At 43.6% G+C, this 26,628-nt stretch overlaps 1 protein-coding gene across 29 annotated transcripts in view; it reads left to right on the top strand.

Moving 5' to 3' along the window:
- The first annotated feature begins 6,452 nt into the window (after positions 1-6,452).
- The window catches only part of LOC6605599 (CUGBP Elav-like family member 4), a 131,137-nt gene continuing 110,961 nt past the window's right edge, over positions 6,453-26,628 (top strand). For 11 of the 29 annotated variants that reach the window (XM_032717415.1, XM_032717414.1, XM_032717409.1 and 8 more), the window contains exon 1: positions 8,712-8,771. In XM_032717415.1, coding sequence (XP_032573306.1) covers positions 8,712-8,771 — 60 coding nt within the window. Of the gene's footprint in view, positions 6,827-8,315; positions 8,772-22,220; positions 22,263-26,628 lie in introns of those variants that run through there. The other 18 variants (XM_032717413.1, XM_032717408.1, XM_032717398.1 and 15 more) reach the window with 6 other exon arrangements.

The following is a 26,628-nucleotide window of genomic DNA, read 5'->3' as shown; positions in this document are numbered from 1 at the left end:
CTCTGCGAACAGGACGAAAACGAGAACCAGAATGCGAATGAGGACGAGGACGGGAGCGACAACGACGCGTCCTGTGGCCAGTCAGACATATTAATGACAAAATGATTATGATGACACTAACTGAGGTCTGTCAATCCAGATAGAGTCGCAGTGGAGGAGGCCCCGACTCCCGACTCCGTGCAATATGTAAAACAAGATTGACAAACAAACCAAATACTTTAAATGATGCTTAAAGTTGACACAGCTGTCGAGCAGCAGGACGAATCTGTTCAAGTGAGATTAATGGCAAAGAAATGGTAGCCGAAGGATGTGAAAATACGGAAAAGGCGAAGTAGATGGGTTGGCTACGGTGTAAATAAGTAACCAAAGCAGTTATACAGTTTAAATTGTTTTATTAATCATGAGTATATTGTGCAATACCTTTTTTGATTGAAAATTGTCTAAGTTACAGACTTTATTCTCAGAAAAAGATATAAAAGTATTTTTCTTGGAAGATACATGTCTTGAAAATTATTTCAATTTCTAAGAATTTTATTTTTTGCTTATTATGAGTAAATCAAATCAAATTGAAAGCTAAAATTGCTATTTCTTTTCAGTTGAATAAAAAGGTAGATGAAACTTACAATATCTCTGGATCCTTAAAAACTATATAAGTTTTTTCTCTTTTTCAAACAATTTGTGGTGATTTCAATACTCCTTCGATTTACACAAAATACCTGCGACCCGTTTGAAGTTAAGATTGCCGAATATCTCTTTAAACTTAATATCCTTGAAGGTGATTTTCAAAGGAGCCCGCACGCTATTAAGGGAGACATCGATCCTGTGTCTTGATGGCATGTTGTTGGCAAAAGTGTTGGTTGTCACCTGCTCGGAAAACACTTTCGATTTATTCTTGGCTTGGCTATGGAAAGCGGTGCTCAGCTCCTCCGCTTCCCTTTTGGTTTCTTTCAGTTTCAGTTCCAGCGGCTACGAGATGAAGAAGAAAGCGGGAAGGAAAAGCCCCCAAGCCAAATGCCAGGAACAGCAAAAGAAAACCCGCGCTAACCGCGCCACCTCGCAAAACTACCTCCGCCCACAAATGGCGCCCCTCCGGCTGCCCCCCCCCTTCTCTACAATGGCAAGACCAAGACCAAGCGCCTCGTTAATTAGATTTTGCGGTTTTTGTGTTGTGCAAACTTCAAAAGCAACAGCAACACGCAGATGATGGGCACCCCACCTCCAGCGCCACCCTGTCGACCCCACCCACTTAGTCAGTGGCTGCCAAACGCCAAAATGTATGCTTTAACAATTTTTGATACAACATAAAATTGGAATTGAAATGGGGCAAGAGGCGATAGGGGGTGGTGTGAGTAGGGTGGTAAGGGGAAGGGGCTACTTGGTTGCTGCGGGTCGCAAAACAAAATCGATAAATAAAACTTTTTACAATGCGGCAACACTTTCACGCACTTTGGGCCCTTCGCCCTCTCGTCGTCCTGCGATCCTTTTCCATATCCTTCCGGCTTCCGCGGTGGCATTGAAAAACCGCCTGAAAGTATGCAGCTACATCAAGTTTTTTACGCAATTAGTGTACAATTTCTTAATTTATACTCTGTCGCCAATTTATCAACGCAGACCAGACCAGAAAACCGGCAAGGGAAGCGGAAACCTCCTCTGTGGGACCAAAGTGAAATATTATTATGAGTACGTGTTTGGGCGACTGAACTGGCTGGCTGGCTGACTGACTGGCTGGTGCCGCCCTTAAGTTTCTGATGCCCCAAGGGGCCGAAAGGGTTGCCGGCTGGCCGGCCTTTGAGCAACACCACCCCCTTGGCCTAACATATGCTACTTTGACATAGTTCTTTGGGTCGACGAGCGTCGGTTGTGAAATATGAAATACTATTTATAACTTGATCAGCCCTAGATGGGTCAGATGCAAAGCAGGGGATGACAGCGAATCATGCCCGGTATCTATCAGTGCTCCGGGGGACATAAGGTCACGGGGTTGGGACCGGATTGGATTGGATGGGATTGGATTCGTTTGGTTTGGACTGGCTGTTGGGATTGATATTGGCCTAGGGTTTCGGAACAGAACGCTCGGGCTGTGCGGCTGTTAATTAAGTTATGATGGCAAACCGCAAACACTGCGATGGCTTCTGCTGCTGCTTCTGCTTCTGCTGGTGATGATGATGCTGAGACTGATACACGGATATGCACATACATACATATCTACACATACTGACATAGGCTCCCGTCAGTTTATGAAATTTTCATTAATTTTCGACCGCAGAGAGTTTCTGCTGATGCCGAGGATGTGGTGCCCTCTGACCCCGTTCGCCTCCGGCTGACAGCGTAACGAAAACTTGACGACACAGCACTAGGAACGTAACAGACGTAATGAAATTTTGCGACATGTATGACAGGACATTCAGTTTCGGTTCACTGTTCGTCGGGGGCCAACTTTTGACAGGCATTTGGAAAAGTATCCCGTTCGGCGACCTTTTCGCTCCTGATGGATGATGACAAATGCGGCCCAGAGCACACGAGTCTCCTCCTAATTATTTGATAATCAAAATCTATCAGAATCGCCTCTCGTTTCGTTTTTAATTAGGCCATTCGAAGGATGCCTAATCATCATAATAATACTCCTTGTTCAAGCATGGGCAATGGGAGCTGGAGCAGCAGGCTGGGATCAGGAGCCAAGGCTGCCCCGTCATGGCTGCTCTGCTGGCATTAGCTTTAGCACTGGCATATAATTTAGATTTATCGCTTGATTTTCGCATAAATATCGACCATGTGGGTGGGGCAAGGAGATGCGGATCCGGATGGGGATGCGGATGCGGAGGGTTCCTCCACTTTTGTGTGCTCGTTGATGCATAAAGGCAATGGCTCTGGAGCTGAGTGCCCGACTCGGCCTAACGACTTGTTGTACGTATAGAAGATGTAAAATCCAAATGACATTGACTCGATGTAAGTGGCTATGTGTATATGTATGTGGGAGTGTCAGATAATGTCCAACTGCATAAAGCCCAAGTAAATGGCAGAAAAATCATTGGTGATTTTTCGTTTTATTGAATTTATTGCCATTTCAGGATTTAATAATGTCATACGGCAAAGTTCCGGCACATAGCCGACTAAAAATATGTTTAAGGCGATAAGTTGAGTGTATTTAGCCCATAACCAGTTGCCTTCCGTTTCATAACTGATTCGTAAAATGACCTAAGAACCCTGATATTATGGCAGTTCAGTTCAGTTTCACGTTTTCGAAGAAGTTACCTTTTCTTATTTCCTTTTTCCATTAATAGGTTTTTTGAAAGTGTTCCTATTTCTTAAGATGAAATCAACATCATCAGTATGCCCTACATTTTAATCTCGGGTTATTCCATGAATTGATGAACTAAATAGGATTATATCCATTATACCATTTTATTATGAAGAGTTAAGTCCGACAGATTTAATTCAATAACTCAAAAACATGGCTGTACTTGATGGATTCACCGCATATCTATTATGGCCAACACTTAGCTGTGGAACTTCTGAGAATTTCTCTGTCAGCTTTACGCTTCGCATTCCATCAACTAGCTTCCTCGGCTTGTAAAATTGATTTCATATCATCGCCGCCATCTTGACACTGATTATATGCCTTCGCACTTGACTGCCTCCAGGGGCAGCTGGATTGTGAGCCAGGGGGCATGGGAAAATGCGCTCCAATAAGAAGAAGGAAAATATCAACACACCATTTAGCGCTAAATACACAGCAAACGCGGTCCGAAAAACGAGAGAGAGCCTCTCGGGAGGAGGAGAAGCGACTGTTGCTGTCCAAAAATTAACGCAAAATCAAAGTAAAAATGCGATAAATTGGCGACGACAAGCGCAACGCGAGGAAACAATAACAACAGCGCCGGACTGACGATGCTGACAACGTTGTCCCGCGCTTGAAATGAGCGAAAATCGGTCGAGCATATCAAATTGAAAAACTCCAAGACAACGCGGCCACGGTCGCCGGGGAATGGCAGAGGGGGATGTGGATGAGGATGAGGTCCTGACGGGTCCTGAAGCTCCGGTTCCGACTGCTCTAGTGGTTGCTGGATGGATGAATTGGGCGGAATGGGTGGGTGGCTGTGGCGCGTGATGCTTTTGCGTATCCTAGTGACACACAAATACATCGAGAGATAGAAACAGACACCCACGCACAAAGAACCGAGAGCAAAAAGCGCGTAGCAAAAATAGCAGGGAAAAAGAATAACAGCTAGCTACAATAATAACGCTTGAATGGAGTGCCGTGGGGTGGTGGATGGGTGATGGGTGGCGCCGGTGACACGTGGGGTGGTGCGGTGCTAAAGGGCAAGGGGAGGGTGATCGGCGGGCGGAGCGGGCCAGATGGACAGGCAACTGAGTAGACGACATTCATTGCTGCTTTGGCAGGTTGTTAGGTTTCCGAGTCTGTCAACGGCGGAGATTGTTAGCAGCTTGAATGAATGACTGACTGAACTCAGCCGAACTGAACTCGACCAAATCGAGCTGACTATTGATGGATTTGGCATATTAGCTGGCGGATTAAAGCAGCTGGCCAACTGCAATTGGCCGGCATTGATGGCTTTCGGGCGAAACCAATGAGCAACAGATCCAAAATATATCAAATTGAAAAGAAAGCGCGCTTAAATCAGTTACCTTTCATAACACATCCTAGTCCTTCTATTGTCCATCAAAAATTAAGCAATAAAAATATATAAACTATTATTGAGAAACTGAATTTAAACAGATTGAAACGTTCTTACTAATATTTTGCATATTCATTTACTGCTTATAACCAACTTCAGCTATAAAGTCATGATTGCTGGCATTAATCGGTATTCGTGCCCAATTATATTTTCATAAGGGGTCTCATTGCGAAATTGCCTTGGGAAATCAATCACAGCCATAACCGTTTCGCAGTACAAGCCAAATGTGTGTCTCGGCCATAAGGGGAAACCCCCGAGAAAAAAGCACAACAAGCCGCGCCCCAAAACTTGGCTGGCATTATTCAATGCCTCGCAGATGTTTTCCTTGTTGCTGTTATTTTTGCCGGCTCTCAGCCGTGCTAAAAAAGTGTTTCTCCATCTGTTGTTGTTGTTGTTATTTTGTGGATGTTGTAGTTGGCAAAAATTGTTGCGTTTCGCATATTAATTTCTTCCTGTCTTCGTGCGTCGTCATCAACATCAAGCTCATGATGATGAATTTGCCAACATTTCGGTGAATGGCGTGCGTGTGTGCCTGTGTGGGTGCGTACTACCCATTCGCTCTTCAGCAAGGACTCTCGCTCTTAGAGAACTCTCTTCGTTGCTCTTATTGGCGTAGCTTTCCAGCCATACGTTGTATGTGTGCTCGTTCGCCTTTTGGGCCTTAATCACATTGTGAGTCATGTGTTTCATAAATATTCAACAGAAAATTATCATCGCAATGATGAGCACTTCCAGTCAAAACAGAAAATGCAAAAACAACTTCTCGTCGAGTTCTCGACCGAGCGCAGAGGGGCAGTGAAACGCACATGTTTTTGCGAATCTGCAGCCCGCTCGCCGCGGTTCGGCCTCATCATAACACCCTGGGCTAGCAACCCACTGCCACCCACCACCGCCAGCCCTGTCCACCCTTTGAGTACCCTACGAATACCCCCTACAATCGGCGGGCAGACAACCAGCCAGTAAGCCCGGCACATGGTTCTCGCGCTCTCCCACTCAGATGCACTCCGCTCCACTACACAAGACACCTTACATATCTAGGGCCACAAAACTAACCGACTGGCCGTCTCGCTCGCACCCGCCGACCACGAAACGGGGGCCTGAAGAGAGCGAGAGCGAGAGGGCGCTAGCGAGAGAGCCTCGCCTGCGCGTGAATCGGCTAACACGAGTCACGATTCCGACGGTTTGGGGATTTTCCCTTTAGGCCTTGTTGGGTTTTCAAGCCTGTTCAGCTAGAGTGCCGCTATTCGGTGTGTTTGCTGTTTTGTTTGATATGCCCGAAAGTATGGCGATTGCAGCTTCTAGTTCAATTGGATTGCTTCCCGTTGGAGATCCATAGTTTCCGCCATCAGAACTTCTGGGCTGAAGCTTCGCGAGCAACAAGCGAGCCATTATCAGTGGCAGTAAGCCAGCCACCCCCTCCCGAGGTTACAACCCCAGCAGATCCGATAGAGCATACGAAACTTCGGCTATGGACGCTCGCCGCGCCAAGTTCGATAGCACACATGTTCGATGCAACGCTCGGGAAATGTGCCGAACGACCGACCGTGGGGTGGACCACCCACCACCACCCATCCGCTTTCCGCCTCGAACGTGAGCGCGTTGTTGTTTTGCCGGCGTGTTGGGCTGTTGCGTTCGCTGGTTCGAATTGGTCGGGTGGGCGTAAGTTCGGTGCGATTCGGGTTCGGACGAGGGACTTGTTCGGGTTCGGTTCGGATCTTTGGGGCTCTGGACGCCGTTGTAAGCGCCGTCCTTTTTCAGTATGATATTGAGTTCTGTGTAGTTAAGTCGGAATATTTCGTATAGTTCTCGTCGACTGTCGTGTGACATTTGTTCTTCAATTCAGAAACGCATATTGAAACGCAGCGATAATACAAATTACGAATATTCAATGAAGAAGATTTAAACCAAACCAAACCAAACAAAGCAAAAAACCAAACCAAACCAAAGAAAACCAACCAATTAAAATTAAAAATTTCAATTCGCTTCAAAAATATATTACAAATATAACAGCTAATTTAATCAAATCAAATTCGCCACAAAAATCGCAAACAAAGTTTACAAAATTCGTTTACTTAATCCCATAACACAAAACAAGCTACAACTAATTCAAATATATAACTGTTAAATCTGTAAGCAAGGGCAATTACCACTTAGATCACCCCGAATCCCAAAACTTATGCTCCAAACTAGTTCCCAATCATTAGAACTTGATTCCTGTTAAATCTCTCCATCAGCATCATTAACATTAGCTCCAGAAATAGACCGACTGCCACGATAAACAAACACGAAAATAATTAGAAACAATTTGTAAACAACGAAATTTCCAAACAGAACTGGGCACTGAGAGGAAACTCAATTGCCGATCAGGTTGTTTTTTTTTGGTTTTATTCTCTCTTTGCTGGGGCTTACTTTTTGGAAATATTTCCACGCTCTGTTTTATTCCCGATGTATGTATTTTTTTCAATTTGCCCAGATAAACAAACGAACGAAAATTGTTTCACGCTCGCAGCACACGAAAACATTTTCAATTAAAATTTTGGCCCAAAAAGCCAACCAAACTAAAGCAAACCAAGCCAAAAGCAAAGCAGTGCGGAGCATCGAAAACGTTTCTCACATTGAATTTGAATATTTTGAACATTCCATAATTTCGTTTCCATCTCCATGGCATTCCGATTTCGATTCCGATTCCGATTCTCCAGCACTGGGCTCTACTCGATCCCATTGAAACCATTTTTCGCCAAAATCTGTTTTGTTTGCTGTATATTTGTTGTATTTTAAGTGTAGTTGTGTGCCAGTGCCTAGCTGCCAATATATATGGCCCTGTTAATTGAATATGCATTGCTCTTAATGATTTTTGGCCAGCAGAGCATGATTTTCCTTTCTTTCGCCTGCGATTTGCTATTTTAGTATTTGGTAGAAATTTTTCAGTTGGTTAAAATGTTTTACTGCCGCTTTGATGTGGCACAAACCGGCCCAAATTCACAGTAAATTATTTTCTCTGGCGCAATACCGAAATAATTTTGATCATCGATGAGTGTTGAAATGGTCGAAAATCGCACTACTAATTTTTGATATTCATGGAAGGTGGTTTTCATTTCTGGAGTGACAAAAAAAGTCGATATGCATTTGAAGAGTTTTACATTTTTATTGCAAGTCGATGTGAAATGTTTGCTGGAATATTTTTTCAATATTTTTATTAAAGTGCTTGAAAGTATACGATTGGTAATTTGTGAAGTGTTTGAAAATTCAAATTGTGCACTGTGCAAACGTTTGTCAAATTTTTCTTTGAACTTTAAACTAAATTGAAATCCTTTGAAATAATTTACACCTTTTTGGAAAATTTCCATTTTTTCTACTTTGACCTTCTCACAAGCACGGCTGTGCACTGAATGAAATTCATAAATCATTTTGCTTTGCCAAAAACAATAAATACATCAATAAATATTTACCCAGATAGATTTTCTTGCCATTCTCAGCGTTCACCTTAATTCCAAGCAATTAAACTCACAGTCAAGAGAATTTTCCAAGCTAACTGTACTTGGAAAATCATTCAATTACCCATGCTTACAGTGAACACAACCTAATATTCACAAAACACAAATTCTAATTCGATTTTAGATCAGAGAGAAAGAGAGAGAGAAAGAAAAAGAGATAGAGAAGTACACGCGCGTGTTTAAATACTGGAAAATACAGATAAGATAAATAATTATAAACACTAAGCCATACACACATTATTGAAGGCTAACCACACGAAAATACATTAAAATCAATAAGTAACCAGTACAGAGAGAAGACAATTCAAGTGAAAAACTGAAACGAAACTTTCAAAAAGTGCTTAAAAGTAATCAAAAGAATTATTCAAGAGATACAAATTACAAAAAAAAAAAAAACTTAGACAAATAAACAACGGTCATTTCCAGAGGAAGATATACAAAAAGCTTCCAGCAGAATCGGTGAAAATCGTTAACAATTTTTTCTCGCAAAGGCGCCACGTCCAAGAGCAAATCGTTCCATATGGTTCATATTATTGAATTGGTCGGCCAGCCGAAGGTTGAGTTTGCTCAACAAGTTACTGTGAGTATCCAAATCGAGAGTCCAAATGAATTTTTACACCGCAGGACGAGGGGGAGGTGATGCGGGGCGGTGGCGGTCGATGGGGCCCAAAATGATAATAAATCTTGTTGTCCGCAGTCACGTAATGACAACTTAATACAAATACATATGCATACATCGCCGCACACACTAACGCACTTTTTATTATGTTGTTGTGACGCTTTTCCTCTCTTTTTTCCCGTGCTTTTCGCTTTGCTCAACATATTTTGACAATTAATCATTCCCCGTGTCTGTGTGTCGTCCTCTCTGTCACAGTGTGCGTTTGTGCGTGTGTATGGGTGAATGCGGTTACAATTTTTTTGCGCTAAATTCGAAATCAGTGCGTCTGTAGGTCAATGTGACTCCCGTTTCGACTGTCTGCGTCTCTTGGCCATTAACACACCGCAATCTACGGAATGACCAACATCTCGTTTCTTTGTTACGAGTCCATTGGTCCGGACTTAAAGAGCTCCGTGTCCTTCAGAGAAAAGAAATGCAAGAAAACCAAAAAAGTAGACTACGCGATTCGATGAAAGATTAAATTTGATTTAAACGACAAGAAAATGAGTGTGAATCCTTTGGTACTTGGTGGTTTTTGGTTTCTTATCGCTTCAGTCGAATTTCAAAAAAAAAATTATAGAACCTTGATTGGAAAATTGTAAACCTTATATAGTAAAGTAAAGATATTGTGTTTATTTCTCAAAAGTTTGCACGTTTAAGGATATGAAGTGGTAGTTCAAATAATTTGAATAAGAAAAGTGTTAAAACAGTTCTTACATTTTAAAATGACTTAACTTTTGATATTATATTTAGATATTCATTAAATAAATAATTTCAAAGGAAATACAAATTATGAATATATCAAATAAGGATAGAAAAAGAATTTCTATGCATTTCATTATAGAACAGTGTGTCCATTAAGGAAAGGGAAATGTTAATTTTTCCGTAATTAGAATCATAAATCTCCCAATCAAACACGATAGTAGATTGTGATTTATTTTTATTGTGCTTAGCTGATATCTTTTTATCTGACTTTATTTTCAACCCGATTTTAGTCTTTAACCATATGGACGCATCTTTAACCTATATATTGATTTATCAACTTTTCCATTCACTCGCCTTTCAGTCTCGTGATTCTCCCAAAGTTGTCAACCAGCTTTGTGGAATTTGCGAAAAGGAAAAAAACCTTAAATTCTAATCGGATTTACATTTATTTCTGTTGCGTTGAGTAACTACATTCAGACCCCTCTTTGGCCACATATCTATCTATCTGTTTCACTTTCAGCTGACTGCTTTATCATATGTTGTTGCTGTTGTTGATGTTGCCCCAGTTGTCACCCTCTTTTCCCTTATTCTCCATTCGCCATTCCCCATTCTATATATTCTCTATTTTTGATTTTATTACAACGCCAACGCAGAAAAGTCTGTTACTCGGGGATATTGCGTAAATTTCATTGTGTATTTCACTTTTATGGTGGTGGCTGTCTAGGATCGGGCGTTCATGTAGATGGGGGTTGCACAGCACCGCACCGCATGAGGAGGGTGGTGGTGCGGGTGGTTGGGTGGTGCGTGGTGCGTGCTGCGTTAGATGACGTCGCCGGCGTTCTTTGTTGTCCTTTGTGCGTGCGTCCCGCGTCCTGTCCTCCCAGTGTCGCCCGCTCTCCGGCCCGCAAGTTCTGTCTGCCTTTATCCTTGGCAGGGATGTTCGAAAGTCCTTCGCCACTCCGCTGCGTTATCCTTACTCTCCTTCTATTCTAATGATGACACATGCGTTCTCTGTTGCTTCGCTGCCTGCTCTCTGTCCTGCTCCATCCTATTGTTGTTCAATATTTTGTGCCACTTCTTTTGAATTTTTTTCACATCCTTTTGTTGCTGCTCAGTTGTATTTGTTTTTGTTGCTGGCATTACGTGTTAGCTAACTTGCTCGTTAAATGGTTAAGTGGAGCAAAGTCGTTGACACAGTTCTTTTGGGGTCCTTTTCTTTGCTTTCATTTCATTTCGAGCGGGAGCTCTTGCATTTTGGGCCATGAGTCAGAGACACGAACTTTCCGCTGGAAGTTATATCCTTCGGTCGCAAGTTAGTTTTCTTTTGGGAAAGCTAACTACGGCAATCGTTGTAGACTGATTTCATTGAAGGACTAATAATAAAAGCACACGCTAAGACACCAACAAAAAGTTTCCTTTAAAGTTAATTTTTGTAGATTGGCCTTTATAGACGGTTTCATATCTTTGAAGCCCTCTTTGGCTTTTCATACCCCTTTAATACACTTTTAAATCTATATATTCGTTATATCTAGTTCCTTGCTGACCCCCTTCCATTTAGTTAAGTTCATCAGTACCCTTTTATCATTGCCCTTCAGAGACTATGCCGTTCCACTTGTAATCTCCTCTCCTTTGACGGCGCTTTCTTGGCAGTTGCCACTTGGCACAATCATACACTTAATTTTCCACTTCATTTCATAATTTTACCCTTGAAACCAATAATCTTGGGAAGTCCGAACGAAGGAGTCCCTGGCTTGTCAGCCGCTGGCATAATATACCTACCTTTTGACGGCCCCTCCCACAATTGCCCACCTGGGGCCGCATTCAACAGCTCGACGTGGCTAACACATACACACAGATACATAGACACACACACAAGCACTCACTCACACATGCAGCGGTATTAAATTACATGCCACTGCAAATTACTTGTGAAAACAAAGCAGAAGAAGAAACAAAAAGTCGCAGGGAAAACAAGACAGACCGCACAGCGCGAACGCCTTGACGTATGCAACAATAATAATAACGGGTTGTGGTCGCCTTTTGTTATGCTTGGCTCGGTGTTTTGTAAGCCGTCAAGCATTTACATACCATTAGACGGGCCAAAAGGAAAATGGGAGTGGGGCTGACAGGCGTATAAATATTGAAAAGCGCCAACGCCTTTTGTTGGCTTGCTGGTAATTGCTTAAGTCGGCAAATTGCCCAGCCTAATAATCATAAATACGAAGGCACGGCTAAGAACGACGAAGCGAAAATTGGCTAGCCAATGAAATTTTCATAGGACAATATCCGAAGGGTTAGGACGGCGATTTCCATTACGGGAATGATTAGGAACAGCAAATGGAATTAGTAAATTAATTCCTTCTACTCATTGTGATATAAAAAAAAATAAGTATAAAATAACCATATAGATATATACCTAAATCCTGCTCAGTATGATAAATGGTCACCAAATCAGCGTAAATTGTGAATAGATTTTCTAAATCAGTGTTCCAATAATTTCTTCTTTTTTCCTTCGATGAAACTTCCCCCTGGAAAAACTACTAATGAAATCCCTTTTAGTTCTCAATTCCGCTATGCTGGACTGAAATGATTTAAATTTTTATTATGTATGCCGAAGGACACGCGGCTCGGACCTTGCTCTATGCCTTAATTTGAGTTCCTTGATTATGAGAGGTGACAGTTTTATAGCTTTGTTAACAGGGAGCGCGGAGTTCACCCCCCAACCCTCAGAGCGAACAAGAATCTTTGCTTCTTTTGTTGTGCTTGGCATGTTCAGCGCTGATTATGCTTTGTGCCAGCAGCGGGAAAGCAGAATGGCAGCAAGCGGCAAAACGGGAAAACTCACCCCCATTCGGGCGGCGGAAAACTTATCGCACTGGAGCAGGAGCACGGAACAGGGGTCGGGCATTAGAATTACTTGCGTGATTAACGCACACCCTCGAGCGTGTCCATGCCCATTCCACGAGTCCATGAGGCCAGGTCTTATCTATGGCTGCCTGCCTTAATTGTGGGTCTTCCATTTGACTATCGATCGATTTTCGATTCCGTTCAATTCGATCACCGTAATGAGGCAACTTCAAAAGCTGCACAGCTCATTAGGTTTCCCCCGATATATATGTATAGTATGGGTATATATATATATTTTCCGACTTTTCCCCCCGGCTCCGATTTGCTTCTGCTCTTTTCTGCCTTTTCTTGGGCTTCTGCACGTTTTCCTTTGTTTTGTTTATGGCTTCTGAAAATAGCTGAATCAAAATGTAAACAAAAGCGCAAAAATACCAAAAAACGAGAATGAACGAAGCAAAGGAAAATCTCGCACTTTGCAGCGGCGGCAGCTGCGTGCGTCATGTGAACAAATTTTCCAGATGCTTTTCCAACCAACCAACCGATGATTAACCCCCCGCTCTCACCCTGTGCATCCACATACACTATATACAATGGGTATATATACTTTGCATACTTTTTAATGCCTTTGCCGAAGTGCAAAACCGCATGAAAAGGCTTTTAGCTTTCGACTTTTCGCCTTCTTTGCCGGGTGAACAATAAATTGTATTTCTGTTTATTATTTATGTGCCCCAGAAGAATGTTTACGGTCTTCTGTGTGTATAGCCCAGTTTTTCTCTGCAGTCTCCGTTTCCTTTGTACCCTAATTATTCCCTCCCACTACATCCTTAACCATATTGATATTTGCTCTGCAAGTTGCCACTTTTCCTGAGTAGATTCCTTTATGTTTTTCAACTTGGCAAATAAATCAACAAGGCAGCGAAAGGAGAGAGAATAAGCCGACTGTTTACATTATGTTTACATTATGCAAAAGGAAACTCGGCACACAAAACCGCTAATTGTCGATAAACAACCAATAAAATACAAATTTCCCAAAAACATTTATCAAAAATAATATAAATAATAACAATAACCGCACAACCACACGGGGCGCACACAAAAACCAACGGCAAACACCAACACTCGAGGGCGATAAATAAAAATGGCAAAAGGAAACTTGGAATGAGCCTCTCGAGTGGGTGAAAAAAAGCGGCAGGCAGCCGAAGGAGAAGAAATGTATGGAAAATAGTGTTTGACAGCTCATAAAAAATAATGTCGTATTCATTAAGGGTGGCACAACCTGTGTGGGAGTTGCCAAAAGCGAGCTCCACTTTATTTACGACAGGAAGCGGGCCAGAACAGCAACAGCCACTTGAAACGCACGCATGCAATGCGAAAGGAGGAAGTGGCCCGTGCTGAAGTCGTCGAGGCTGAGGGTCCTGGCCAGGATATGTGGAGTGGGGCTGACAGTCCGAGTCAAACCCGAAATATTTAATTGAAAGCCAAACGAGACACTCGGGGGAGCCCACAAAATATACCCTTGCTGTCAGAGGGACTTTTGTTTCTTGAATAATTTGATTCCGAAATAATGAATCGATTTAAGCTACAAACTATCTCTAAATGAAATTGAAAACTATATTGGAATTACGTTACACTTTCCTCAGATTAATAGTATAAATAATAGATTTCTCTAAATAAAATCCATTTGTTTTAGTCATGTCAAGTGTCTCACAGAGTTTCCTTCTGAATTTTGGTTCTCCCAAAGGATACGATTTTTATCCACACCCTCAGCTTTAAAATCCATTCTCCAACCCTAAAAAATCTAAACACCCAATAGCTTAAAGTACGATCGAACAACGCGCCTCATGACATTGACAATGTCAGGGACTGAACTAATGAGGGAATGATTGAATGACACACTGGCAGAATGACAGTTCTCCTTTTTGCCTTTGGTGGGTGAGCAGGTGTTTTACGATTGTGTAGGTTTTTTGCTGTTGCTGCCACTGCTTTTGTATTCAGCGTTAGTTGTTAAAGGTTTGCGTGCTGAAAGTTTTCGAAGTTGTTCAAGTAAACACGCTGCCGAGGGGGAAAATTGTGTGGGGGGAGGGTGTTTAGGGGCAAGTTTGTTGGTTGAAACATGCAAATGTTACAAGGTGTTATGCTTTATGTACATTTAATTGAGACTTATTAGGTAGTGAAGTGTAAGATAGTTAAATGCGGTTGCTGTTCCTGTTGTTGTAGTATTTGCCGCGGGCTGTTTGGCTTGTTGATAATGTCGTTAGTGCCACAAAGGAGGGGGCATACTATCTAAACTTAAAGAGCTTAGAATCGATTAAGCTTGTTGCCCTCTGGCCTAAAGTTTCCCATCTTATCCCTTTAAATCCCAACCTAATCAAATGTATATCTTTCCCACAGCATGAGGAACAGCTCTGCCAAATCTTTAGCCTGATTGCGAGAACAGAAGGGAAATTGTAATGCCAAAGTGCATATCTTAGAGTGAGGAAAATATAGAAGGAGTGCCGGGGAAAATAACTCAGAAATGTATAGTCTGTCCGTAACCTCCGCCCCATTCATTGCCCCTTCGGCTGGGCTGCATTAGATGCCGCCACTTCAATGCGCATTTCAAGTTTATTTTCTCGATTTTCTGCGCGTACTGTGTGCTCGAGTTAGTTGCATTTTTCTATTTTTGGGTTCAAAAATACAAAAGCACGAACGGATACCCCGATACCCCGATACTACCCCCCGCGTACTGCCTTCCAGCACTTTGCTTTCTATTTTCAATAGACGTGGTTGTTGTTCTTGGTGTTGCAGCTATTTTCTTGCAGCCGACAAACAATAAAAATGATGCGTTGTATTGCAAAAGCGCTGCTGTCCACACCAGACCTGCCCCGCCCCACCCGAAAAAAACACCCCATCATCCGCCCACTTTTGCAGCATAGCATATGTTGCAACTCTGTTGGTGAAACGAAAAATGCGGAGCAGAAGAATGGGCATGCGGATGTGGCGGTCGGGTTGCGGATGCGGAGTGCGGAGGAGATTTTCACCCATTGATATTGATGAAAACGACGTCCAGTTACAGTTCGTTGGCTTTTGCTGCATTTTTCAAGGGAAAATATACGGAATGGAAGGCAAAATGGGAGCAATGGCAGGGGGCCCTGCAACAGCTGAGGATATGCAAATGGTATACATTTTGTCAAAGCATAAAGACTATGTTTGGCAGGGATATAAAAAATACATGACACATGTACCTACCTCCCTGATACAAATGCCATTCGCGACGGCGAGCAGCACAGATGGAGATAGAAATGCATATGCATCATTTATCCAACGACAGTGGAAACGAATAGTCTAAGATATCCCATCCGAGCCGGGCTGACTATCCAATCTCAACTAATGTTGCATTCCTTTTGATTCTGGTTGTCTTGGGCGGATATTGGATCAAATATATGGTTGCCTAACTTGAGCCTGAAAGCTGAGAGCGTTTAGATTTCACCTTTGTTGTCCTTTACCTCAACTTTAATTCCATACAGCATAATCTGAGATGCCTTCAGAAGTGATAAATGTCCTGATTTTACATTTTAACCAATCCAATTGTAAACACAAGTTGATCTTACTATGAATCACCAGCGATCCTACACCTAATCCAGATTCAATTTTCCGGCCTTTTCCTAACTAATCTTCAGTCCTCCGTTGCACCTATTCTATTGTCCTGTTGGCGGGCTTAATTTAACGCTCGACGCACACGCATAGCCACCTATTTTCCCATTTTCCCGGGCCGAGAACCCCGCTAAATTGTCACTAATACGCCGCCTTGTGCTCGGCGGTGCATGCCCTTGCACATAATTCTCGGCGAGCGGAACCGAGCGGCTAACAACTGCAATTGTTGGCAAGAAGGAAAAGAGAAACTTAATAATTGCCACGGCGCAACACTTTAATGGCACACATCTGCCCATCTACCACGTGCCCCCCAACCGCTGCCAGAGAGTCACATGTGCTGTCCGAGACTGGGAATTTTATGCAAATCTTCTGCCATTCGCTGGCGGAGGTGGAGACTTGCCAAGTGACAATGCAGAACCAACACACACCCACCCACGTGCCTGAAAAGATACACAAAGCAGGAGACTCTAAGCCGGGGAACTCCTCCTCCTTTGTCGGCAGTCCCTTGGTCCTTTTTTCTACCCGTACATTTCATGCCTTCGTTTATATCCTTCTTTTTTTTTTGCTCTGTGCAAGTTTGTGCAACTATTTTCCATGCGCATGGGCACAAAAAGGCAACCACCGCATGGCTACAACTACTGCTGCCAACTATGAGCCAGGGGAAGTCCCCAGTCTCCTCAGTTGCCCTGTCCCTTCCTTCCCTGCCATACCCAAAGCCCCCGTTTTCCACAACCCTTAGCCCAGAATATGGCCAGTGGCAGGCAGCCAACCAGAGCGTAGAGCAAACTGGAGCATTGCAACTATTTATTTGTTGTTAGCCTCCCCAGGAGGCAGGGATTTTTCTATTACGCGCTCGTTTATTACGGGCATTCCGTACTCACGCCTAAGTATATGCAGTTTTCTTATGTCCTTTTTTTATTTTTGTGCTATTCCTTCTGGCAGGACAAGGGATTCCCTTTAAGCAGTTGCGGTCAAAGGAGCCCCCCTTTCAAATTCCTGCGCTTCGCACAAATTAAGCGATTCCCTTTGCCCCGATTGATGGGCAACCGTCAATTGCTAAGCTCCTCTGTCAGAGCCTGAATCACAATCAAAGTCGGAGTCAGTCTTTGGCCGGAAAAAGTTGCCGAGAAAGGCGAAAGCCCCGGGAAGAACTGCTAAACCGGAGACAGAGAAAGAGACAGAGACAGTGGGAGAGCAAGGAAAAAAAATAGCGGAGAAAGCGAAACTTTTTAATGATGTAAAGTACAAAGTTTTCTGTCTTGTCGCTGGCGCAAGTAACTTGAGTAAACTTTGAGTTATGCCCTCCCAGCCTTAGATGCGAAATCCGAGGCAGCGGCGTCGACGACGACGACCTCAAAGCGCAGGACGACATCCTTTTGCACCCACAGGCAGGACATCATCGATCGATGCGGGTGGCGGGGATTGCGGCTGGTATTTTGTCGTTTGTTAAAAGTTTTCAACACTCATTTTTATTATGACATACGCGCGAAGTACGAGCCAAATTAGTGGCAAATTCAGGGGAGTTCTGTGGGGGTGTGCTCGAAATGGTTGTGCTAATAAAATGCCAATTTGCCGCCATTGAATGGCTGCTTTATTGGCCGCCATTACAACTCGTACGCATAAAGGGCCATGCCACATCCTCCGGTATACGCACATACATACACCCACACACGCACACACATGCGTGCGGAAGGACCTCTTCGAGGCGAAATTTTATGACGGCAACATTTACACGCATAAAATATGCATGATAAAACTTTGTTGTTGCAATAAATCATCCACCCCAAAAATTGTGCAACTCCTTACTTGGCCAGTCGGCCTGATGTGATTACAAAACCATTCCGAAACCAGGAAGCGCGTACAGGGTATCCTTTATTTATGTCCTGCGTGATCCGAGCTCATCGCAATGCGGACGTAATGAGTTCCTGGAGCAAATCAATTTATTTTTGCCCCTCGCACCGCTGTCAAACTACTTAAACTGCCATTAAACTATCGAAAGTGAAGGATGCGAGTTATATTTGTTAAAATAAAATGCAAGAATGGAAAGGAGGGAAAACTTTTGCGGGTTGCTCAATCAGAAGTACTAAAAAAAATGAAGCCCTGCTTTGCTAGAGGTGCAAATGCCTCACAAACAGACAGAGCAAGTCGCCTTCACCAACTTTTTTGGCCATTGTGTTTTGACTGCCTTTGTTGCATGCATAAAATATTTATGCTCTGGAAAATATGCAGCAACAAAAACGGAGGGGTTGCCTTGCCCCCCCCGAACTTTTTGCCATGTGCGTGCAACTTTTCACACTCAAATGAAATTACGAGGGAAAAAAAGGAAAACTTTGCTACTTAAATGTAGCGCTCTCTCTCGCTGCTCCCATTCTGCCGCGTTTTTATCGCTTTCTGCACTTTATCAACCATTTTGCCATGGCTCAGTGAGCGCTCAATTGCCGGCTGTCGCAAGGAGAGCGAAGGAGATAGATGCGAACTTTTCATTAATAACGATTTTCCATTAACTATCGATTGATTCCGAGTTCCCAGGACAACAGTGGCAGCAGCATCCCGCCACCAGGCGCAACAACAATGAGCCGCGGCAGCAAACGCACTTCAGACAATGCCTGCAACCGGCAGCTACCAACAACACTTCAGTCTATTTAAAACGCAAACAACAATAAACCGCCCGGGGGTAACGGGAGGTTTGGTATTTAAAGGGGGCTTTTGGGGCAGTGGCGTCGCTGACGTGGGTGGAGGGGGCCGGCTCATAACCGAGGACGACGCCGGCGACGCCGACAGGAAAAACTCATTGAAAAGTTTTTCTTTTTTACACTTGGCGCGCTCTCCCGTTTCGCCAGGACCTCCATTCCAATTCAATCCACTCCGCTCCTTGCCCCGCGATCCACACACCTAAGCGGTGTATCGGTGGAGGAAGTTTTTAATTTTTTATCGCGCCACAACTCTCTATGCAACGAACCTGGTTACGCTTATTTAGGAACGTGGGTGTCCTGGATTTTTCTGGGATAATTTGCAGGATGTTATCAAAGAATTTCTTCGATTAATGTAATTGAGTTTAGAATTCTGTATTAATACAGAAGGACATCCGTTGCATTTAAGCCGCATTTCTGTATATTTTAAATTGAGTAAAGTCTCCTTGTCGTGGCTAAATTTAGTTCTTATAGCAAGTTATAAAATATCCCTGCTTGTGGGGTAAGAACAGTTAAAGTTTTGCGAAGGCTAGACAATTAAGTTTTAGAACCTTTCAACTTGCCCCAGTTCGACGTTTATTTCTATCCATCATCTGTTATCGCAGAAAATATAAAGAACTTGATGTTAAAAGTTTCCACTATTTGCGAATCCTCCAGAGTATGATCAGTTCGACTTGGCAGGTGGATGTCTACTACCTCGCTGCTCCATCAAGTTCTTCTGCAGTTCCTCATCCTTCGTCCTTGTTGGTACACGCGTTACGTTCTCGCCGGCTGCGGTGGCTCCTTCGTCCTTTGTTTGCTCCTGCGACTATTATGGGTAATGCCTTTTGTGTAGGTCGTCGGCATTGCGTTTTCTGGTCCTACATATTTTTTTTTATTGTTTTTGTATACTTCTTTTTTTTCGGTTTTGTTTTGCTTCCACCATTTTTATATGGCCAAAGACCGCTCTCGCGCGCGCCCAATATATATAAATTATTGCATAAAGTTTGGCGCTAAGTTGCAAAAAGTTTCCTTTCATTGCTGCCGCTGCTGCGGCGGCAGCGTGAACGACACACAATAGTCTATAAATCTTTATGGTCAACAGAGATTACATGGGCCTGGGCCCAGACGCGGCGAAGAAAGCCTTCGTGTAGTTTACTGCCCCCGAGCCGTATCCTCTGGCCTTACCAGCTTTTTAGGCGCTGTGTGCGTTGTTTTGATTTGTGTCCTCCTATGCCAGCCCACCAGCTCCAGCTCCAGCTATATGCCAGCTGTAGTGCCCAGTTGTTGTGGCTTTTGCCGATTGTTACGGCAATCGAGGGCAGAGTTCAGCATATGGCCATAAAAATGCGGTGCAGACGTGGTAGATGCTAGATAAATCATGCCAAAGCCACAGAAACTATGCAATGCTGGCAGCCGGCGAATGAATAGAAAATTCTTGTAAAAATCACCTACAGGAATCGCAGAGGTATCGTAGCACACCTTTAATTGCTTAAATTGTTCTCGTGCAGCGTGGGGCTTCGTGGAAGACGATTGGCAATTCGATTTCTCGTGGCCCCATAAACAACTTTTTAAAAGTATAAAAAAAAGGGATTTTTTTTTTTTCAGTATTTGAACGATGATGTTTTTATTATTTGATCAACGCACTGTTACCCATGCGGCAACTTAATTTGATCTGCTTAAATTATTTTATTTTACAATATGTCTTGGTTACTTAAGACTAACAGATTTTTAATCCTAAAAACGATAGGGAGAATTATAATAGTTGATATAACATAATAATTACTATTTATTTGATTATTCTAATGAATTTTTAAAACTAAGACTTTCTAGGTCAAAACCAGGTCAGGGAGGTCTTGAGGGTGGTGTCGCTTGAGTCTTCTTTTGACTCTAGTCCGAGGGTCAGCATTGACCACAGCTGCAGTTCCTAGCATCCTTGCTAGGCTGTTGGGGTGTACATTAAGCCTTTCCATATATTTTTGGGCGATGTTCTGGAGCTTGTCTCCTATTTTGGGCACCTTGAGGTCGCGTTCGATGTCTCTTGTTCTCATATACCAAGGAGCCCCCGAAATTCTTCTTAAGGTCTTCGCCTGTAAGATCCGGATCTTATTAAGGTGACTCTTCGCAGCAATGCCGTATACCTGCAGGCCGTAGAACAGGCAGGGGGCCAATATGGACTTGTATATATTGACCTTGCAGCCAAGCGACAGTTTGTTGCGTGGTGCAATGAGCCAAGACATCCGAGCAACCTTGGTCCTGAACGCTTGCTGAATATTAAAAAAAAAAAAAGGGAAGAACGTATAGATGGTTTACCGTTAGGATCATTTTACATAAAAATGCAATAAATAGCTACAACAAAATTTATGGTGGTCGTCGCGGAGGCAAGGATCTATAAAAGAAGAACGGGAAGGAAGGAAGGGCGAACGGAAGGACGGAGGGCGCTGGACTCACTCGTAAATGTCAAATGTCGTGTGCTAAGGGTGTGGGGGCGCCTCAAAGTATGCTTATAAATTGCTCTAAATAGCAATTTCGTCTGCTCCACCTCGGGAGCTTCTGCCGCTTGGTGTCGTGTCATTTGTTCGTTTTCTTTATTAGTGTCATGTATTTTTATAGTTCAAAGGACATTTGAATGATTGAATGAACTGTTTGCCCTCCCATCGGCCCCCGTGCACCAACCCTTATGCCCACCCACTGCCCACTTCCACACCCACTTTTTCTGGCAAGCTTGCTTGACCGAAAACGAGTTGCGCGCATGATTTCATCCCTTGCAGCCAAAGGACTCGCTCTACGTGCGGTCAGCTCCTGCTCCTGGTCGATGTCCTGGTCAGCGGCGGCGTTCCCAGGCACGTTTCATCATGGCCAGCTTGTTGTTGGTCTGGCGACTATATCAAATAACGACTATTGACTACGCCTGTGTGGCGCTCCGTGATGTCGTGTCCCCGTGTAGGGTTACACACCACCTACTGCCAAACGATCCCATCCCACACGATTCCATACGAATCCATCCATCCAATCCCACTCCATCCCATCCCAGTGACCCTGTGGTGCTGATGATGATGTTGTTGTCGCCAAGCGTCGCCATCGTCGCTGGCGATGACGAATGAAAATCAATATTTATTAGATTACTTTCGAAATTTTATACGAAAATAGAATTTTTATGACATTTTTTTCTCTCTAGTTTCGCCCTGGGCTAACTTTGCCATGTGCCTGGGCGTGTTAAAGTGTTCGCAATAATAAATTTTTGAGGGAAACTTGAGCGGCTCTTGTGGTTTCAGCTTTAAACAGGGTTTTGGGTGCGGAGATAGTTAGGATTTAATATGGTTTAATGCTTTGCGCAGTTCTCTTTGCTCTTATCGCTCATCATATTTAATTACAGTTTTCGTTTTCGTTTTCCACCCCCAGCACTCATAATGACTTAATTATACTTTAGCCAATTTTCCCAACTACACCACTACTCTGCACTACCATATCACTTAATATTAAACATTTCGGTGTTCTCCCTTGTCTGTCTTTGCAGGTAAGTTGCCATCATCCATTAATACCACCAGCCATCAAATTAGTAAGTACACAAAACGAGCTGCTAACACTTTTTATGTGCGTCTTTAACTGTATCTGTATACATACACCTCTCTGTACATCCTTTGGCATTCCATTTCCTCCACCAGGACCAATAGATATACGTGTACACGAATATAAAGCAAATGCATTTTAGTGCCCTCAGTTGACCTCGTTTGGGGCTTGTTTTTATGGCTCAGGCGAAGCCAAAGCGATGATGCTACTCACGTGGCTCAAAACTAAAAGCTCCCCTGTGTGTCTACCACTTCCCCGTCACCCGTCCCCCATCCCGCATCAACGAGTCTTGAGCTAGTTTCGGCGGGTGAACTCATCCCACCCCCCGGGAGTCACTTAATTATGAAGCTGCACATGAAGTAAAACGTCATAAAGCGTCGAGTTGAGTTGCGCCGAGCAGAGGCCATATACGGTTGACTTGGGTAGCATCATCCGTTCCCGTCTGTCTGCCCGATGCCTCTTACACATTCTTTTTTCCAGGGGGCTTGGCCGTATTCTGCAGTTAATTTTCCGTTGCTAAATAAACTGTTTATGGCATTTATGCCAAAAATTTTTGGCCAAAAAGAGAGCAAGGGTGTGGGGTCTCGGTTGGTAGAGGCGGAGAGAAATACCCGGATGAAGGATGACGATGGACCGACGTCTGAGTATGCGAGTGTGCGTGTGAGCTGAGCAATTTCTGCATAACCAACGCAGAGGAGCACTGTGTATCCGCATCACGTTTGCCCGTAATTGCATCTTAATTGTGATTTTCGAAATGCTTTAAGCCCGATAAAGGCTGTTTTTAGAGAAATTGTTGCATGATTCAAATTGAATGTGCCCGTAAATGACCTGCTTTGACTTTGCAGTTTTGAGGATCTGAAGAATTCGAGGAGGCTAACATGCATTATCTCTTCTATATCAAAACGACTTTTGTGTGTTCACTGACCCCTCACTCATACAGCAGGGTGTATTTACATTTTATGCAAAGACCACACACAGTCGCACAGCGGGCACACCCACGCATATACAGACAGACGCACACACACTCTCCTTTATCCACTGACAATTTGGCAGTCACCGCAATCATAAAAATTTCCACTTTTAAGGAGAGCAGAGAAACAGGCCCGTCAGTCAGTCGCCTCTGCGCCTCATTTAAATGCAAATTTTTGACGAGCGGTTTTAACGTTCTTCTTCACCGCTCCAGCGCGCTGGCTGGGTGAATGAAAACATTAAAATTAAAAATAAAAAAGTAGTCTGCTCTTAGGCAGAACTCTCGGTGGTGTTTGTATATGGGTTTGTGTGTTTGTCTCTCTGACTGTGTTTGTGTGTGTGTGCTCGTGAGAATAATTCAAGGTGATAGCTTAATTGAAATATGCTTTTAGGCGCTTTGCCACACCTCCTGGCCAAGGGACCGCCCTCATCCCATACAGTTTGCCTTCCATTTTGCATACTTCACTTTGTTGTGTGTCTGGGTGCATATTTTATGGAGCTGCGGTCGACCACAGAGACCCACAAAAAAATAAAAAGGAAGTAAAGAGAAAACGGAAGGGAATCTGAATCGAAATAAAAACTGAAGTGAAGCTGCTTAATGTTATGCAAAGTGTTTGAGCCTGCGGCATGCGTAAACCGACGGAAAAAAGCGGCGAAATCGGGCGTTTGGACACCCAATCCTGGTTGTTCGGGTGGTGGCTATATCCCCACCATCACCTTTAATTGCTGGCCATTTCAATTCTCATTACAACTTCAATTGACTTTTGCCGGATGTTGGCAGCGGGATAATTGCTAGAGGTGACCGAGCACTTTTAAGGAGCACAGGATCTGCAAATAAGCGTACTTCATAGGACTTATCAGATCGCAATCCCTCTTGGATCTGCCATAAACATTCATATGCATAAATTTGACATTTGGCTGCTCCATAAAAATACTCCCAGCCGCAGGGCCTTTTGCCTGGTAGTCTGTCGGACGGATTCCCGGAGTCTGGGATCTGAGGAAATTTATGCACATAACATCCACTTGACTCCTTCCGACAGACATCCTGCCGCCCCCAAGTGCAACTCACCAACTGAAGTCTCAAATGAAAAGCGACAGCCAGCGAATCTGGTTTGCAATTTACAAATTGCGCTAAGGCGGTGGAAAAACAAAGGAAAACAAAAGGAATGCCTTATATTTTATGCAATATGCCACGCCGCGTTTTATTAAGCAAATTACGATGAACGAGATGGGTGGTTGGAATCTCGGCAAGTCCTACTTATGACCTTGGCAAACAGCCTAACGCCTCTGTCCTGAGCCATTTGGCAAACAGACTCAAGGCTCAAGACTTTACGCCACTCGCCTCGCATTTTGCTGCTCTTAACGCACATTTTCATATATAAATTATTAATTTCGCATGCCTGCCTGGCCCACATCCACCCCCAAAGGACGAAACCGCACGCCTAAGCAGTCGAAGGATCAGGATGGCGGCAGGAAAGCAAATAAGCGGGCGAGTGAAATGCATTTTGTGCTCCATTAAATAATAAAAGCAAACGTGGCAAAGATAGCGTCTGTCTCTGAGTTCTTTTCTCTGTGTGTGTACACAATAAAAATCTCACACGAAGCGCATAAAAATAAAGCAGAGATACCCCAAAGAGGGAATCCCTCCTACCCCCAAACACTCACATCTTATCTAATGGCAGAGTCAAAGCCCCCATTGTGATTTTTAAGTTGCTAACCTTTATGGGCAAAGGGAGTTCAGTTGAGAGTTGAGTTCAGTTCGAGTGTGTTTTCTGTGCGGTGGAGAAAGTGCATAAATAAGTAAACAAATGCCTGTCGCTTAAGATTACATGGCAAATAAGCTGGCGGAGCAGGACAACATTTGAATGTGGAGGCAAAAGCGAGGAATCCTCGCCGCTTACTTACTTATTCATAGCCAGACCTGAGCGGGAAGTGTGTGTCTTGAGGGGGCATAAAAATCAGCATAAACAGCAATTGTTATGGCCTGCGAATGAAGCCCAGATCAGACCAGCTCGGAGCCCACATCTGTTTCACCGAATTGAGGTAATTTTGTGCGCCTAAAGCACGCAAATCAATGCTGTCGAAAGGATTCCCAACTGCAGCACCATGAAACCAAAAATAAAATAAAAACACTGGATTGAAAGTCATTCGGGAAGGACATGGATATTTATACATTTTAATTTAGCTATGAGCACTCACAATTCCTCACCAAACAACAAGGGTTGAGATGAGAAATGGGGCTTGCATCCCGTTTGACACGCACGTGTCCTTGCCAATGACAAGGGAAATTTTACAACTTTCAAGTTTAATTTGCCAAAAGTAGCAATCAACCAAGAGGCAGGAATCCGAAAGAGGGTTGAATGCTTAGAGGCAGAGGGGTGGTTGGGAGAGGACCAACCCTTTCGGGCTAATTGCTTGGAAGTTGTTAAATGTAAAAATTAAAATGTATAAAATGTGTATATTTTATATTAAATTGAGGAGGAACTCTGCAACTGTCAGTCACTCACTTTCGCCCCCGTTCGCACATTCGTTCAGTTATTCACTCATTCAGTCATTCATTCATTCAGGCAGAACGTAGCCGGTTTTATGAGGTGTTAAGTGGGCTTAAATTAAAAGTGGGCGTGGGTGGAATGTGACGAAATGTTTGCATATTTATTTAAGTTATGGCAAAAGGCGAGAAGGAGCAGCCAGCCGAAGGATCCTGGGGTGGCGCTCTCTCTCTCACTCACATACTCTGCACTCCTCTCCGTTGAAGAGGGCTGTAGACTTGACTTTTGTTTGTTTTCCGTTTGACGTGAAGGGGCCACATGTGCGTGTTATAAATTTATATTTAATAAACTTTTGCATCTGCGAGGCTCAAGTGCGTATCACTGGGAATCAGCGCCAGAGATTTCCGGCTGCAGAGGGCGAAGGGCAAAGGACAAAGGACGAGCAGAACCCAGAACCCAGTGATAAGCAAATGGGTGCCAGTTTATAATGAACATATAATGTTTCATATAGAGCTTACAGGCGTCAGCAGGCAGTTCTCAAGTTCCAATTGCTCTCGACCTTTATCATGTCCATGTCCTGCTATCTCACAGAGATAATCTGATTTCCCATTTGCGTACTTTCCCCCGGAACTCTTCTCGCACATTGCACTTTCTCACCGACAGTACTTATGTGTTCCTATTAATTATATATACAAAAAAACGCTCTCGCTTTGTTTGCCTTTGACACACCCACAAAACCAAACTAAGACACCGTGTCACAGGACACGTGGCAGCATTTTGAGTAGCAACATCAAGTTGCTTATTAAAATAATAACAAGGCCGACCGGAAAAACTGAACTCCAAATGTGGGATGCAGTCAACCCTTGGCGGTGGGAAAACTAACCCCCGCAATCACAG

This window comes from Drosophila sechellia, chromosome 3L (genome assembly GCF_004382195.2).
Source record: "Drosophila sechellia strain sech25 chromosome 3L, ASM438219v1, whole genome shotgun sequence".
NCBI classification, from domain to species: domain Eukaryota; kingdom Metazoa; phylum Arthropoda; class Insecta; order Diptera; family Drosophilidae; genus Drosophila; species Drosophila sechellia.
The sequence above is the reverse complement of the archived record's forward strand: the minus strand, read 5'-3'. Positions and strand labels throughout refer to the sequence as shown.